This window comes from Berghia stephanieae, chromosome 1 (assembly GCF_034508935.2).
Source record: "Berghia stephanieae isolate SIO BIC M18660-M18661 chromosome 1, UCSD_Bste_1.3, whole genome shotgun sequence".
NCBI classification, from domain to species: domain Eukaryota; kingdom Metazoa; phylum Mollusca; class Gastropoda; order Nudibranchia; family Aeolidiidae; genus Berghia; species Berghia stephanieae.
Window position 1 is genome coordinate 71,125,171 of NC_088360.1, and position 17,500 is coordinate 71,142,670.

General features: G+C 36.0%; 1 protein-coding gene across 2 annotated transcripts in view; it reads right to left on the minus strand.

Annotated features, from left to right (window-relative positions):
• LOC144981008 (homeobox protein Nkx-2.4-like) overlaps positions 1 to 17,500 on the minus strand; it is a 43,493-nt gene that overhangs the window by 11,744 nt on the left and 14,249 nt on the right. For both annotated transcript variants that reach the window (XM_078929081.1, XM_078929072.1), the window contains exon 2: positions 17,076 to 17,500. This exon is cut by the window's right edge and continues 395 nt beyond it. In XM_078929081.1, coding sequence (XP_078785207.1) covers positions 17,076 to 17,499 — 424 coding nt within the window. In that variant the 5' untranslated portion in view covers position 17,500. The remainder of the gene's footprint in view (positions 1 to 17,075) is intronic.

The window sequence follows — 17,500 nt, forward strand, 5'->3', positions numbered from 1 at the left end:
TGGCTATCGGAAAATCTGACATACTTTTACAAAAATCTTTTTTTTTTTATTCTTCTCATTTTGGCTAGAAAACTTTTGACTGAAATTGCGATTGAAATAAACGAACACTTAATTTACCAAAACTCTCGCCTAAGATTTAAAGTTTTGAAGTGTCCAATTTCATATTTTTTTGACAAGTTAGGGACCGTTTAAATCGATTGATATTTGAAATGAAAGTTTTTGACCAAAAGTTTATAAATGGATTTCTATGGGAGTACGACAGAGTATTGGCGATAGTTTTCCTACTGTTTATCATATGGTATAGTGGCGTTGACTCCCCTTTGGTGTCAGGATATCGACCCTACAACAGCATTGTTTATCTTGTAAAACATTGAGTTGGGGCTATGGACAGCTTGTAAAGCGCATTGACCACGTTTAGTGGATATTGCCCTATATAAAAGCTCAAGCTTTATTTCTGATGCGCTGTTAATTGGTATAAAAAAGTAACACGTTTGTGCAATGTCATGGCGTCAAACTACTGTTTGCGTCGTCTTTAACCAGTAAGCCAGCGAGTCATCAAAAAAGATGATCAGTTCTTATTAGAATCGACTCGAGTATAAACGAGTACCTGGCCATAGTCAGTGATGTGTGTTATAAGAGAGCTGGTAAAAAAAAAATGAAACATAACGAGCGATTTATACTTTATGAAATGAAAACTTGGGTTTTATAAAACGTACTGAGAGAATAACTGAATGAAGTAATCTGAAGCTGTGAAATATTTGCAAAGTATCCCAACGTTCTCAGCGTCAACCTCATCCTGTCCTAAGTCGACGCGGAGACGTTGTCAGAGATGAAGACAAACAGATCCCGGGTGTATGTTGGGTTGACACTGGCAAACTGTCAGCGACTCTGACAAAACACATAATTTTTCTAGTTTGGCCAGAAAACTTTTATATTAAAAATCGATCGGTTAACCCGTGTGAAGTCCCTGGTTTGAGAGTTTTTGCCAAGATGAGGGTCATTTAAATTGATCGATATTTGAAGGACGAATTTTCTGGCCAAATTTTTTATTACGTGTTTTCTTTCCACAGTGCGGCAGTTAACTGGTTAAAATGAACCTAATTTGTTAAAAAGTCTCCAACCCGAGATTTCTTGAAGTCTTTGGTTTTAGCTTTGTTGGCGAGATGAGGATCATTGTTATCGATCCATCTTTGAAATAGATTTTTTCCCCTGGCTATATTAGAAAAATAAGTAAATTGTATTTTGTCAGTGTGCGACAGTGTGAGTGTGTGTGTTCTTCCCGTTTGACATTCAATGGATCGGAAAAGGATAGGAAAGACGGGAGGTGAAAAGATAGCAAGGGGGTAGAAAATATAATATGTATAATAATAATAATTGACAGAAGATACCCCATCCCACTATCTCCGCCAGATCTAAATTATATATTTAAAAAAAAATAAAAAACGTATATTAAGAAGATAATGATATTTTGAAGTAAATTTCCAAGAATCCTATCAGTTCTAATAAACGATGAGTTGTCATTTAAATAAAAATCATCTCATCTGCAACTTGATAACACCCCCCCCCCCAACACCCCCCCCCCCCCCAACACCCCCCATTTTTTTTTTTTTTTTTGTTATAAAGAAATAAGCAACCAGACAAAATTGCTTCTACGCTAGCGCAGTCTGGGTAAGATATTTGTGTAAAGGAGGAGTACTATAATCAATACTTACAAATTTTAAAATATTTTTTGAAAACTGAAAATAGGTAGACAGAGAAATCAGAATAACAGCTTTGAGATGGGATTTGAATCATACCTTTGTAAAACGAATCAAAAGATACAAATTCTTTGAAGGGATTTAAAGTTATTTTTTAAATTATTATATTTCAGAATAGGAAATCTTTAATATTTGTCTGATTTTAACATGTTAGTATAGAGCCATGTTGGCATAGCCAATGATTACAGGCAAGCTCGTCAAATATCGTATTTCTCGTATCAATATAAAGCGTGTTGACATCTCCAAACACTCATAACGTCAATTTCTCTTTGAGATTCTACCCGAAAAACAATCCCATTCTACTTTTAGTGACCATTGTTATCCACTTGTAAGGAGGGGAATGACAGTCAGATTTTTGTCGACTAGAGAAACCCCATACTTTCTTGACTTTCGGTCCACTGAATTGACAGACAAACATAAAAAATGCATTGGGGACTTGAAGAGACAGACTGGCAGACTTTGGACCTAACGAGAGAGTACGTCTGTCAAGGTAACTTCACATGCAAAGATAGTGTTGCCAGATGCGATGAATAAAAGATGTGCCATTTTAGCTCGGGAAAAAAAAATGAATAAAGACAAATATCTAACGAGACTTGATAATATGAAATGCAAATTCGCAATAATGGATTTTAAAAGGCATTATTGCAGAAAACTGTTGGAACTGGCAGATGCTTTTACTGGCTGAGAATGGCAATTTATTTTCCTTTCAGATTTTTATTGCAGTACATCCCAGAATATGGTAGATATTTTTTTTGTAGCTCTTTTTACAACGAGACATAGATATAAAATGAGAAATGGTTACACGCGATCATTTTAGTCATCGTGATATCATTCAATCTTAGAACATTATCATGCAGACATCAGAATGTAGCCGTCCTCGGCCAAAAGATTTCCGAGGACATAATGATTCCATACAAATATTGCTACATAATCATGATCCGACAATATGTCCTGTCTATAGAGCCGTCCAACCGCAAGTCTTGTCCATTGGTGTGCGGTGTAATGGCCGACCATAATGGTCAGGTAATTGGTCAACCGGAGGTGCTAATGCCATTATTTTCTGTTTGCAATGACGCTTGGCGCTCCGCTCCAAGGTGAGAAAAGCCCGACAGTCTCCGACTTACCTGTTTCACGCCCCAGTGGACCCGGAGTGGGCGCAAGGCGGAGCAGGTTTGCACAGGTGGTCGACAGTTGATTAGGAAGAACAAAAATAATAATGCGTCCAACGTCCACTGACAGAAATTTTCTTGACTCTTGTTTTTGATGACGTGTGTGAGTCATGAGGATTTTGCACGGCGGTGAAATAATAATATTGATTTCTGGCCAGCTGGCAGTTCCTTGTTGGAATTGGAGCCATGGGTAGACTGTGAACTAATCACGATAGTGAAACTTGGACTGTATTTGAAAATGTAGAGGATCTTTTGATATGGTATGATTATTCCATACCCTATCCTAAATTTTGCATTAAAAAAGTAATTACTTCCGCCATTCCAAAATCGGCAGACTAGTGTAAATGATATATACAGTGCATTACACTGTTTGTAATATAACAATGCACTTTATTACGCTTCATTTCTTTTTTTTTTTCAAATATGTTAAAATTTCCAGTTCACACATCGAGACCAGACATATGCTAGACATTTTAGAGCTACACATTTCGTATTCGAAAGCGTTCAATATCCATAGTCTGTATTAAGCTAAGTCTTTGTAGCAAATCATGTAAAATATGGTACATTGTCCAAAATGTATTGACCAAAGTCATCTTGAATAAATGTCTACCAGCCAAATAAACGGCCCTCTGGATCCTTGCTATTAATAATAACTTATATAGTTAATTTAACCATTCATGAATATCAATATATTATAATATTGCAGTGCAATTAACTGCGTCAATATGTCTAAGCATCGGAATGAATGTTTACAAACCAGAGGATCAATTTATTCGACTGTCCAACATTTCATAAAAATGGCTATAACCGTACTAGAATTACACAACGCCAGGCCGATAAAACATAGGTAAACTATCATTCCTTATAAGGTTTCTGTTCAATACCACTTGGGTTTATTATTTTTAAAATGAGACAGTGTGACGATTCGGGAAAATAGAGAAATATTTAAACGAAATCTAAATGGAATCCCAATCTTCTCTGCCAAGCCAATAAAAACAGGATTGTATTATTCCAACACCTTACAGTGTGTCGTTAATGTGCTTTCATCTCCATGTTATCTTATAATCTGCGATATCCTTTTAACGCAAATCCCAAAATATATAAACTTTCCTGTTCATAATTAATTACGCGCTTAGCCTTTAGAGATGACGAGAACTCGTTAACAGATAAGACACATGATCCAGAGTAAACTTGGGATTACATTTGCTTTGACATTAACTTCCATCATCGTAGTCCGCTGCTTTCAGATCGGAATATTGTGTTTATTCATTCATTGCTAACTAGCTCTTTACCTTTTTTTCACCAAACCGTTCATTCGCCAATTCATCCATTCATCCAGCTAACCACCCATTTAATGATACAGCCTTCCATTCATCCACCCATTCATCAATCCATAAATCCACCAATTCATTCATCCATCCTTCTATCCATCCATCCATCCATCCATCCATCCATCCATCATTTGTCCACTTATTGACCTTTAAATCCATTCATTCATTCAATCATGTATTCATTCATTCATCCATTGCGATGTTATAGAACAATATAAGTAAAACCTCATCTTTTCGCATATTCTAAACTGTCACGAATGTCAACACCCTGAGTCAAGTTTTAAAGATCATTAGAATATTCATACCAAGTACAGTACGTACCATTCACACATCATGTCAGGTCATAATTCACTACTTAAAAGTAACAGGTTCCCGAAGTATTATATTACAAAACTTGTCTCAAATTTGTCAAAGGTATCAAAATGAATCAATCACATTCAGTTACAGAGCAGCACCAGTCTACAAACTCAAAAGGTACACACTACGTAAAAGCATGTCGAATGTCAGCACAAAATTGTTTTATTGTTGACGAGAATGCCTGTGAAAACCCCCAACCCAAAGTCATACGGGGTGGGAACAGCAGGTAGCCATTGATCAAACAAAAGATATTCCGCTGCTCACTCTAGCATTTCCACACAGGCGCAGTGTCAACAAGATTGCATTATTGGGTTTAAATATTCACACCCTATTTACCGAGATGATTTATCGAAGTGCCGGTTCCAGTTAGTTATTCTCGATGTTTCAGGACAACAGTGCCACACAGTAGGTAATCTTGCACCTCTTTGAGTTTTACATAGACGTCAGTGTCAGATTCAAGTACCACATTCATCGCAATCAAATACCTTTTCTATTCTGACGAGACAGTTGATATTGTTATTAACGTTTTAAACAACAATTAAAGATACAAGATCAAACTCTGTTGATTTTTGGAGAAAAAAAAAAGAAAAGAAAAGAAAAGAAAAAAAAATAGAGCCTCAATTAGTCAGATTATTATAACTGGCCCCCTCGGTTATCGTGGATTCGTACCAGTTATTCCGCGTGTCAGCACCCGTAGAACGATTATATAAGGCAGCAAGACACTTATGTAATCGGATACTAGGATCGCGGCAGGTGTTAGATTCGTGTTTTTATTTTCTTTAGGGCTCTGCCACCACTCAAGCGGCCATTCTTACAATATGACAATTTTTGGCTAATGAGGCCAGGCTTGATTTGTTTTTATATTGCATAGCCTCTCGTCCACATAATACTAATGCAAAGTTTCTCCCTTCAACTTTCTACCCTGGTGGCAGCTTTCTCATAAAAACAAAAACAAACAACACACTGGCACGTCTCAATAAACGATAAATAATATATCGCAAATTTAATACTCCATCATTGTTATGACATACGAGAATATAGACTTTAGTTAAATTTTACATCATAGTCAGTTGTGATTTAAATATAAAAGCTATTTGGTCAGATCTAGAGAAAGGTAATAGATTCTTCTGAGTTGTCTTAGTTTTTGTCTACAAAATTCAGCTGTATATCATTTTCTTTGACTTTGTATCCTAATAAGCTGTACTATTGGCTAAGAAACTCACAACATTGCCATCCGGCAACCAACTCACAAAACTATGTGTAACCTTGAACGTTTATAGTCTGGATAATACCGTTTATTGAGAAAACTCATAAATATGGATGGCAAAAAAAAAAAAACAAAAAAAAAAAACAAAAAACAAAAAAAAAAAAAAAAAAACCAATAACGAAGACCTGCGTGATGCCAATCGTTCTATCAATTAATAGCTACCCTTTTTAAAAAATTCATTCAGAAATCCAACTCCACTAAAAAAAAAATTGCCGGAAATATTTTCTTGGTAAGGCTATGTAACAACCGAGGCATTTGTATAATGATACAAAATATAGTTATAAATAAAGTTTAGTTTTTTATTCAAATGGATACTTAACTAAACAGTTTTCATGTAGAAAATGGTTTGTATTTCTTTTGTTTGTTGGGTTTTGGATTTGTTTGTTTGTTTGCTTTGCTTTGCATTGTTTTGTTTGTTTATTGTTTTTTTTTTTTCAAAATCGAATTCAAGCATTTTTATCTCCATCATCCGCCTTGATTACTCATTGACCTTCGATATTTCACTCTATATAAAATTCTACGCTGGACTCTTCTTAAAATTTTACGAGGATTAGGTTTTTTGGCCCATACTTTTAGAACTGTTCTCTACCTATTATATCCGTCTTTTAGTAGATATGGACCTACCATTGCTTTTCAAAATAAAGCTGAGGTTCCAATTTCAAGCCATAACCACATTACATAGACTGACAGATATTACGGTCATCGTCCTGCCTGTCAACCCGGCGAGCACACGATGTCCGTCTACCCAGGTGGGTTCATTTAACCGTGAGTAATGTGGTCCACCTTTCCATACGCGTGGACGCCTCAATGGGACAAATCAGCGATCGGTCTTGTTGACTCGAGGGCTGAGAACCAAGTCGTCATTGATGATTCGGCTGGTTTCGGTTGGCAGACGCCGTGCTCTGTATAAGTAATCATTGTATGTAGTACAGTACCAAATATCTAACATGGTGAGTCGCTGTGGTTTGGACTCACGAGATCACAAGGCATAAGATAGGCCCAAAATTCGAGCCGGCGATTAAGCATCTCGATGTTATGCTTTGCCCATTTTTCTCTGTCCATCCACCAATTATTGGTAGCTGAATCTTTTCGATCTGTTGGAAGATACTTGGAGGTAGAACAGCGTTACCTATCAAAATGGTAGCTAGTAATTGTTACAGTCCATTCAAGTTGGTTTTTTTTTTTTTTTTTTTTTTTTTTTAATTTTTTTTTTTTTACTGTTGTTACTGCTGTTGTTCGTTTTTTCTTTCTCCATTTTATGTCGCGAGGATAACAATTCTGTTTACATTGATTTTAAGAATCATTCATTTTTATGCATGGCATTATATCCTTGATTCCAACTTGTAAATCGTTTTTTATTTTTTGTTTGTGTTTGCTTTTATAATTTGATTTAAATACAAATTTCATACGTTAGAAATGAAGACATTCCAAGAATACCGTTTACAATAAAATGCTTAACAATTAAGGATGTAATGAGCACAATTAATTATTAAATAGTATGGAAGAAAATAAAGAAATGAAACAAACCTAATCGCCGCGTTGGCCTTTTCATAGTCCTCTTTCTGCTACCCCCCCCCCCCCCCTTCTCCTTCTTTCGCTCTCTTTCTACCTTAGCCATTTTTTTTTCACTAGAAAGGGATCGGGATGAAATGGTTGAACGATTTTTTCCCCATTGTCAATGGGAGTGTGAGGGAGAGAGAATTGTGAAAAGGGAGGAAAAAATCTCTTTCAGACAAATTATATTGATTAGAAATGAGTTTTAAGTAAGGGCATTAAATTGAGCGAATCGACAACACAACCGTCCCGCCGGCAGGTACAAAGAGGATGACTTTAATTTCACTGTATTGATATTATTAAGTAGCAGCGGATTGTAGAATTGGAAAGCTGGATTGGAGAAGATGAGGAGAGAGATTTTTAAAAACGGATAATGAAATAAATAATAAGAAAAAGAATTCGTCTCGTATTGTTTATTGGAAGAGGGCGGGAGTCCATCAAAGTCCTTGGATCCGGAGTTTACTCCGGTTTCTGTCATGTTAAACGCACTGTAGTAATTTTTGCCACCTTAGACACGACGCAAAGTACTTTCCGCCTGATCTGACCCACCCAGCTAACCCAATCACTGCTGGGTGAAGAGGGGAGTCAGTTACTATTCGGGTGGAAGGGAGTCCAGATAAAGCATGGACAGGTCCTTTTGCAAGACGGGTGGTATGCTCGACCACTTTAGAAACTGACTTTGAAAAAAAAAAGAAAGAAGAAAAATCATCTTTGCTTGTTGATGACGTACGGCTACCCAAACTGCCCGCCAACTCTTTTCGACACACAAAGTACGTGATTGGGAATTATATAAATTAGCAATTTCTCGAGTACGATTCTGTCCTAAAGTACATTATGATGCCGAGTATCGCCCAGTACGCTGTTGAGTTGGGTTTCTCGTTTGTTTCACAGCCTTTAAATATGTAGCATAAGGCATGAAGCCTGTAAAGCTATAATTACATGGGGGGGGGGGGGGGGGGGGGGCTTGTTGGGGTTTATTTCTGTTTTTTGTTTGTTTTGTTTTGCTTTTTTCTTTTTTTCTTTTTGACAGAAACATTACTGTTTACAGCCAAATATCAATTTCACACCGAAGTACGGCGAGAGAATGTGAGTAAAGAACCTTTTCCAAAGATTCAACTTTGCGTCGCTCAGAGCGGGACTCAAACCTAGGACCGATTGGTCCGAAGGCAGCAGTTTCTAATGCCGTCACACCACTATGTTATAATGATCTTTCCAGGCCGCAAATTCCTCGCCGTATTCGTGTACGGTCACGAAATCATCCCGAAGCTTCAGTCCGAAGGCGAGCGCCATACCACAAGACCACAAAGCCTTAGTTTGAAAGAGTAGTAAAATATGAACGAGATAAATAACCATGAGAAATAATAATTCAGCATATCTCAACTCAATTCGAAATTCCAGATAAAGAGAGAATGGAAAAAAAAAAAGTGGGGGGGGGGGGGAAGCGTGCAAGAGTTTAATAGCTTGAAGAAAAAAAAACACAGAAACCTCCCCCCCCAAAAAAAATAATAAAAGAATATATATATATATATATATATATATATATATATATATATATATAGAGAGAGAGAGAGAGAGAGAGAGAGAGAGAGAGAGAGAGAGAGAGAGGAGAGAGAGAGAGAGAGGAGAGAGAGAGAGAGAGAGAGAGAGAGAGAGAGAGAGAGAGAGAGAGAAGAGAGAGAGAATTAACGTCGTCAGATTCCAAAACACTTCGTAAATTGATTGTGATGTCTCTGCTGGTTGGCAGAAGTCTTTTCTTTTCTATCTTTTTTAAAACAAAAATTTGGTCACCCGGTGCTTGCCCTTTTTATATGTCGACATTAATTAGGCTTGAATATACCACGAAAATAAAGAGAAAATATGGCAGTGGGGTTACTTAAAAAGAAAAAAGAAAGAAAGAAAATGAAAAGAAAAGAAAAAAAAAAAGCAATATATAAATGGTTGAACATGCCAGGACCAGCTCTGGGAACTGTTCACAAATTTAGGTCCGTTGAACATTTCCCTTTTTTGTGCCATATTGCCGTCTCTTGGCTGCCTGGCTGGTGTCCCGCCATGCAACATTAAGCAATAATACGATTAGAACCATTTACACGACAGCCTTGCCGACTAATGATATTGGCCATTTCAAACCGCCGTGGGATTCTTCTTTCCTCGCTTTATGGTCATAACGATAATATTCCTGTCTTTTCTTCCTGCTTTATTTTATTTTATTTTTGCTCTATTGTGATTTATCATAAATTGTAAACCATATTTTACTTCTTCTTTTCTTTCTCTTCTTTTTTCTTTTCTTTTCTTTTAAAAAATGTTTTATCTCTTTGGTTTTGTTTTATAATTTCTCCTCTTTTCCCCTTTCTCTCTTTCTCTCTCTCAACACCCCCCCCCCCTTTCTCGTCTTTTTTTGTTTTTTAAAAGCCTATCCTCATACATGCATTCTGTTCTATCTTTTGTTATATCCCTTCAATCCGACAATGTTCGTTAAAAATGCATTTCACCATTGTGTGTCAAGAAAGAAGAAAGAGGAAATCATTGTCGGACGAGAAAAAAATATTGGGCTGACAATGCAAGTGATGCGGGAATAGTCTGAAGAGCTTTAATATCACGATTTCCTGTGATATTGTTCATATTTCTCAAGGTGCAGTTAAAAGGAACGAATATCATTTTCAGGGTTGATGTCGATGGCCAGGTGATTTTGTGACTAGAGACATTCTGTCGTGTATTTCAAGATTTGAAATAAATGACATACACTTTCGAACGTTATAAACTACTAAAGTTATAATTGTAATGAAAGTCAGAGAGTCATATTTTTTTTTTGGACACAAAAAAACAATGGAATAGAGATCTTCAGGTGCTCTTCATTTTTCTACAGTTTACATTACGACCTACAGAAGAGTAAAGTGAAGTGTTTATATATACAAAAATGCGGCCGGAGATTTTAAATGAAGAATTGAATTTCAAAAAAGTTTCGATATTAACTACTATGTAGACATGGACGGACTTGTATTCTATCTCCAAATGGAAAGTAAAACGTAAAATGATGGTGAAAAAAGTATCTTTGATATGTATATTATTATCTTAAATGAAAAAAAAAGAATGACATACTCGGGCTTCTCCCCTTTTTTCCGTCACTCACCCCCCCCCCCCCTTTCCGTCATTATCTCTCTCATACACTCTCTGTTTCTCAATCTGTCTATCTCTCCCCCTCTTTCTCTCTTTCCTCTCTCTCTCTCTCTCTCTCTCTCTCTCTCTCTCTCCCCTCCTCTCTCTCTCTCTCTCTTTCTTTCTTTCTCTCCCTCACTCACTCTCTTTATCTTTCTCACTCTATCTCTCTTTATATCTCTCTTCCCTCTCTCTCTCTCTCTCTCTCTCTCTCTCTCTCTCTACCTCTCCCATTCATTCCCTTTTAAATCACGGCAGTGACAAGACAGATCAATACAATAACATCCCTTTGAAGATGCCGACCGGTAGCGGCTAAGCATCTCCCACTTCCAATCAGATTTTCCTTCTCAAATATCGCCTCAGATTACGCAAAGCCGACGGGATACCGATACAAGGGAAAGTCCTATTTATTACCTGTTTCTGCCTTGATGGCGCCTGGGATTGGTACCATGGTTGTAGCTCTTTGAGTCATAGTTCCCCAATCTTTTCCCCCTTCTTTCTTTTTTTTTTTTACACATTAAGTTAATGATATAATAGCCGTATTTTGAGTACAGTGGTTCATAATATACGGGAGCCTCCGATTGTTGCACGAACGAACCTGGTTAGATTCGCGATACATCTAAATCTTGTCCCAAGACTCCCTAACCTCCTTTCCGTTATCCAACAGTAAATAAGTGGTTGAGTCTAACTTGCGCATTGAGGAAAGTACTCACTGATCGACCGCCTGTTCACAAGCAGGTAGCTAACCAATTTCCCCTTAAGTAACCGGTATCCTTGGCCATAAGACTTAAGTTACTCGAGTAAGCCCAACGACAATGAGAATTTTTTCTCTTCTTTTCATGTTTCCCTTTTAAAATTATTTTTACGATATCTCACTATGGGTTTTACCCAGCGACATCTATTATTATGTAGTCCTAGGTTTTACCTTATATATTTATATGAAATGACTAATTAAAATGTTGTTCCTTTTAGACTTCTGTTCCTACTGCTAATATCTATTTTTTTCATTGTATTTTTGTTTTTGTCGCCCACACTTTCAAAGCACCCAACAATCATTTCTTTTATTTCCTGTTTCGATAAGCATCAAAGAATGTCTTTCGTCGGAGATTACAATATGGAACTGGAAGTTGGTTTCGATAAGTTTTGTTTTATCAGTAAAACAATGCCACAAGTGATTCATAGGCCGATTTTTGCGCGCACACGCTCTCACACATGCACAAGTTACACACACACACACACACACACGCACACACACTCACAAACTCATACACATACGTATAAAACAACTATTTTATTTTCATGGAATGTATGAAGACCTATGGATGTAACAAATAAGATAACTACACATAATATAAACAAATATTATTTTTTGTTTGCGTGGCAATTTTCTGAGTCAACGACTTAATGTGATAGAGGGTCAGTATATTTCCATGTCGTCCTTACTTTTGTCAGATCTGTAGCCAATTAACTGCCGCACTCTGGAAAATTATGAATTTAAAAATTTGGTCAGAAAACTCGGCCTTCAAATATCGATCGATTTAAATTTAATTTAATAGAATGCGCTTGGCCAAGGAGTTCACAACATTGCCATCCGGAAGTATAACGGACCAACACACAAACTCTGTGTAACCATGAACTTTTATAGTCTGGTTAATACAGTTTAGTGAGAACAACTCACAAACGCGGATGGCAAAAACAATAACAAAGGCCTGAGTGACGTCATCTGCATACTATCTATAAATGGTCATGGTTACACATTGTTGTGTGTGTTGGTACGTTATATCCGGCTGGTGGATGTTATCAGTATTTTGGCTAAACGCAAAGCATCAATAAATTATAGTCTACAATAAATAGTATGAAACAAAATCTCTCTCTCTCTCTCTCTCTCTCTCTCTCTCTCTCTCTCTCTCTCTCTCTCTCTCTCTCTCACACACACACACACACATTCAATGTATGAGAACAAAAAATAATAAAATAAATGTAAAGAGGAGAAAATGATTTATTTGTCTGAATCAAGTACGGTAATTCGTTAGTCTCTGAAATCTCAACAACAATTAGTTACCACAGAATACCTGTAATATAAGGCCAGGAATCACTGGCTAGATTATACATAATAGGCGTGACAAGAGTTAATGATCATAATCATACAAATCAATCAGCAATTTGCACCGAAATGCCGTAAACGGACAAAACGCTTTTTTTTTGATAATATATCATTTTGGTGACGAATTATGTCTCGTCTTATCATTGAAATTATCAACAGAATTAAATGATTCTCATCTTTAACATGAGACTTTCAAGACATTTGGACAAATTTGGGATCCTCAGACTTAAGCTACTTGATATCTGTAGTAAAAGATAATTGAACAAAACGAGAAAAAAATATTTGTCCGCTTACTGTCAACGCCGCTGTGATCGACTTCTTGTTTTTGTTTCTTTATAATAACAGTTTTAACATTGTTTTCCTATGCTCTCCACAAATAAACATCAAATCCCTCCCCAAAGATACACACACGATACATACACAGAAAAACACACACACACACACACACACACACACAATCACACAGAGCTGCCAACCCATCAAATGATACGGTGTACAATTGTTGACTACATGGATTAGGTTTGTAGAGTGGATAAAAAAGATTTACATTTTGGAAATATTGAACTATCACTCTAGTTCGATTATTTTATTTTCCATATTAAGAAAATAGATTATACATACTTTTAATCAGTGTTTATGGTTTTTCTGTGGTTTTCTTTTCTTTATTTATTTTTAAACTGTTGTTTCGTATTTGATTTTATTATTATTATTATTATTATTATTATTATTATTATTATTATTATTATTATTATTATTATTATTATTATTATTATTATTATTATTATTATTATTCATGAATTTCCGAATCTTTTATTCTATTAAGATTATATCTATTAATTCTAACAATAATTTTTGACATTAAAAAAAATGAATTGCAATGACATTATTTTGCATATGAATGCACCAATGGAAAACAATCCACTGTTTCTGAGTGTCATAGGTAATGGGCCAATCGTAATATAATATATCTCGTGATCCCAATATATTGAATAACCAATTAATTATTATTTAAAAGACGTAGATTTTAATTATCACGTTCTGGTATATTTTATAAAATTTTGTTATATTTAATGACATACAGATTCTTATTATCTTGGAGTTTGGTTTGAAAACGATAACAAAAGTTACAGGTACAAAAATTGTGAAAAGACAGAACAGAATCGTACGGAGGTGTAACAACAAAAACAAACAAAACAAACAAACCAAAATTATTTTTTAAAATTTAGGCGTATCTACAATTGACAGCGCCAAACGCACCATTCAAACACACAAGATAGATACACACACTTTGAAATAAGGACAATAATAATTTATCAAATCAATAATTAATTGTTCATGTCCCCGTTCAGCTAATCAATTAAACTAACGTGCTTTTCCGGCCTTGACGCTTGGATGGAGGCAACCCCCCCCCCCCCCCCACCCTTTCCCCGTTCTTTCCTCTTCAAGCATCGAATGGTTATTCCTAGTAGCACCAGTGTATCTCTATGTCTCGTGGAGGGAATTACTGTGGCACTCGTTTCATTCTCTGAATTCTGCCTTAGGCAACAAACCTAGTGAACACTATAACCAGAATAACTAACACACTTGTTAACATTTTTATATATAATCTAGGGCCGATTACAGAGTATATCAAGACAACGATCTTTAAGTCATTGTCGGATATTTTATATTTATATTTTTTATTGATTTGTTTTGGTTTAACGCATACTTTTATCGTATAGAGTATTTCTAAAGAGACAGATTGAAATGATTTGAAGGGAGAGAGAGAGAGAGAGAGAGAGAGAGAGAGAGAGAGAGAGAGAGAGAGAGAGATAGGGGGGGGGGGAGAAATAAATAAAGAAAGAAAGAGCGAGAGATGGGAGGAGAGAGAGAAATAAAGGGAGAGAGAGAGGGAGAGAGAGAGAGAGAGAGAGAGAGGGGGGGGGGGGGGAGTGAGGAGAGATAGAGAGAGGGAAGAGTGAGAAGATAAAAACAATGCCATATCATGTACATAGATGGGTAATTAGATAGATAGATAGATAGATAGATAGAAAGATAGATAGAAAGATAGATAGATAGATAGATAGATAGATAGATAGATAGATAGATAGATAGATAGATAGATAGATAGATAGATAGATAGATAGATAGATAGATAGATAGATGGATGGATGGATGGATGGATAGATAGATAGAGATAGATAAATTGATTGATTGATAGATAGAAGGATGGATAGATGGATGAGAGAGAGAGAGAGAGAGAGAGAGAGAGAGAGAGAGAGAGAGAGAGAGAGACCTCTATAACCCACATACTACCACTACACCCAGACCACTAGACTACAAGGACAAGAGAGACAGTCGAAGCCATAAATCCGATCAAGGGCTCGTATTGTTTTCCTTTGTTTTACGCCCGTCATAAATAACCATCTATTTTGATGTCTACGACATCCAGGGTGCGATCCTCATAATATTAGATCCATAGTGAGACCATGTTGTATTGTTATTATTTCTTTCGACTTTGCATATTATTATTATTATTATTATTATTATTATTATTATTATTATTATTATTATTATTATTATTATTATTATTATTATTATTATTATTATTATAATTATTATTATTATTATTATTATCATATCATCATATTATTATTATTATTATTATTATTATTATTATTATTATATTATTATTATCATTATTATTATCATTATTATTATTATTATTATCATTATTATTATTATTATTATTATTATTTATTATTATTATTATTATTGTTATTATTATTATTATCATTATTATTATCATTATTATTATTATCTTCATCTTTATTATTATTAATAATAATATTCTAAGAAATGCCCCAATCGCGATTTTGATTATAGATTAGGTAATTGAATTCACAATAATCATAATAATAAGAGTTCCTTGTTTTAGAGTGATGTGATCCTCCGTCCATTAGTATAAAATTATTATCATCACTATTATCAATAAATGAATGTGTATAAACTGGTAAAGTATAAATATGGCGTATTCCAATCGCAGCCAAAGTAGCCTTTTTTGCTCAGTCCCCCTTCGGATATCATCTCCTTGCAATTGATAACATAAGTTCCACTCACTTTACTGAATTCATCTCGTTGTATCTGTGCATAATCAGATACTTTTTGTCCATTCCGCTATTAGTACGCTCCCTTTTTATTTTTCGAATTTGAATCTACTTATTCTTTAAAATGAAATATTTCGATAGAATTTATTAGAATTTTAAATTCTGTTATTTCTTTATTTTTTGTTTTTTTTGTTGTTGTTTCTTTTTTTTTTTTCTTTTTTTTTTTTTTTCTACAAAATGAGAATGCACCCTGAGCAACTCGATAAACGATTCGGACCCCAATCATCTGGCAATGAACGACTGATAAGCCGTTACTGTTTTCCCCGATCGAAGAACTCGTTGCTCGGTGGTGTCATTATAAAACAGATGGGCATGGCACTGTTCTACCGAAACCGCTACCTGAATTGGTGTTCGATTATGTCGTAGGGAAAGGGTCGGGACGTGGCAAAATAAAAAAAAAAGAGCATAAAAATATAGAGATAGTAAGGAGAACAGAAAAAGAGAGAAAAGATAAAAGTGGAAAAGGAAGGAAAAGGTGAGGGGTAGAAATGATGGATGGTGTGTAGAAATTGATCGATACAAGCGAGGACTTGTAATCGAAAGCTACTGCTTGTAGGGACGGTGATCGAAGAAATAGAACTGCTGGTACTGTCATGGTATTGGAATAGGGAAATTATGTTTTTGTATTTTACTTGAATAGAAAGTGACTGTGAATGGTCATGCTTGGACGAATTTTTAACGATAGATGGGAAAATGAATAAGAAAAAAGAAGTGAGATGGGTGAAGCACAGCGTTAGAACACCCAACAACTGGTCTATTCATAAAAATAAAAATGGGAAATATAAATGTGTGAATCCGTGACCCACCGTTTCAAACTGGAATTGTGGCGTGGCGTTATCGATGCCGAAAAAATGAAGTTAACATCAAAATGATCGGAAATAGTCTATTTCATTTTTTTATTTTATCTTTTTTTGGCACAAAAATAAACTACCCGTTTTCTCCTCAGTGATGTAAATACTTAGCCTACGCATCTTGTTTTTATCAATAACTGATTTTTAGCATCAAAACCACTAAAACATAATACTGTTTGGAGGCGTTGGGTCACATAGTTATGCCATTTCCTATTTTGCATGGCGACACTATCTTTTCCCCAAAGAAACGACAACTAAAAACATCAAAACAATATTTTGGATGAAATGTTCTGAGGTGAGAACCATAATATTAAAAAATTTAGACGTCTCACATTGTTAGGGACAAAAGAAAGAAAATTTAGTGAAAAAGGATTAATTTTACTTACAGCTGAATCTGGAATCGGCTGCTCCGCCGTACCAGCCGGCAGCTCCGCTATGTCTTCCTGTGTGGTCCGCGGCGTATGCAGAAAGATCTCCTCCGCCATAGCAGTTAGACGGGAACGGGGACGTATGCTGGGGGAATTGGGGCACGTAGTTGTAAGGGTTGGTCACTTGGACCCCCATGGAGCCCATACTCATGGAACCCATGGACTGGCCGTGTTGATGGGGACTTCTGTAAGAGACGCTGTTGTGGTGGCCGAATGGAGAGATGCTTTCTGGGTCTCCTGCGGCGGCTACTACTGATTTCTTGAAGTCCTGCTCCAGGGCGGATGATGGTGATGGCGGATGGAGGATGTCGGTCACGGAGAATGGGGTGGAATGGGGGTGATGAGGGATGTGGGTAGGTGGAGATCGAGGGGTCAGGGACATG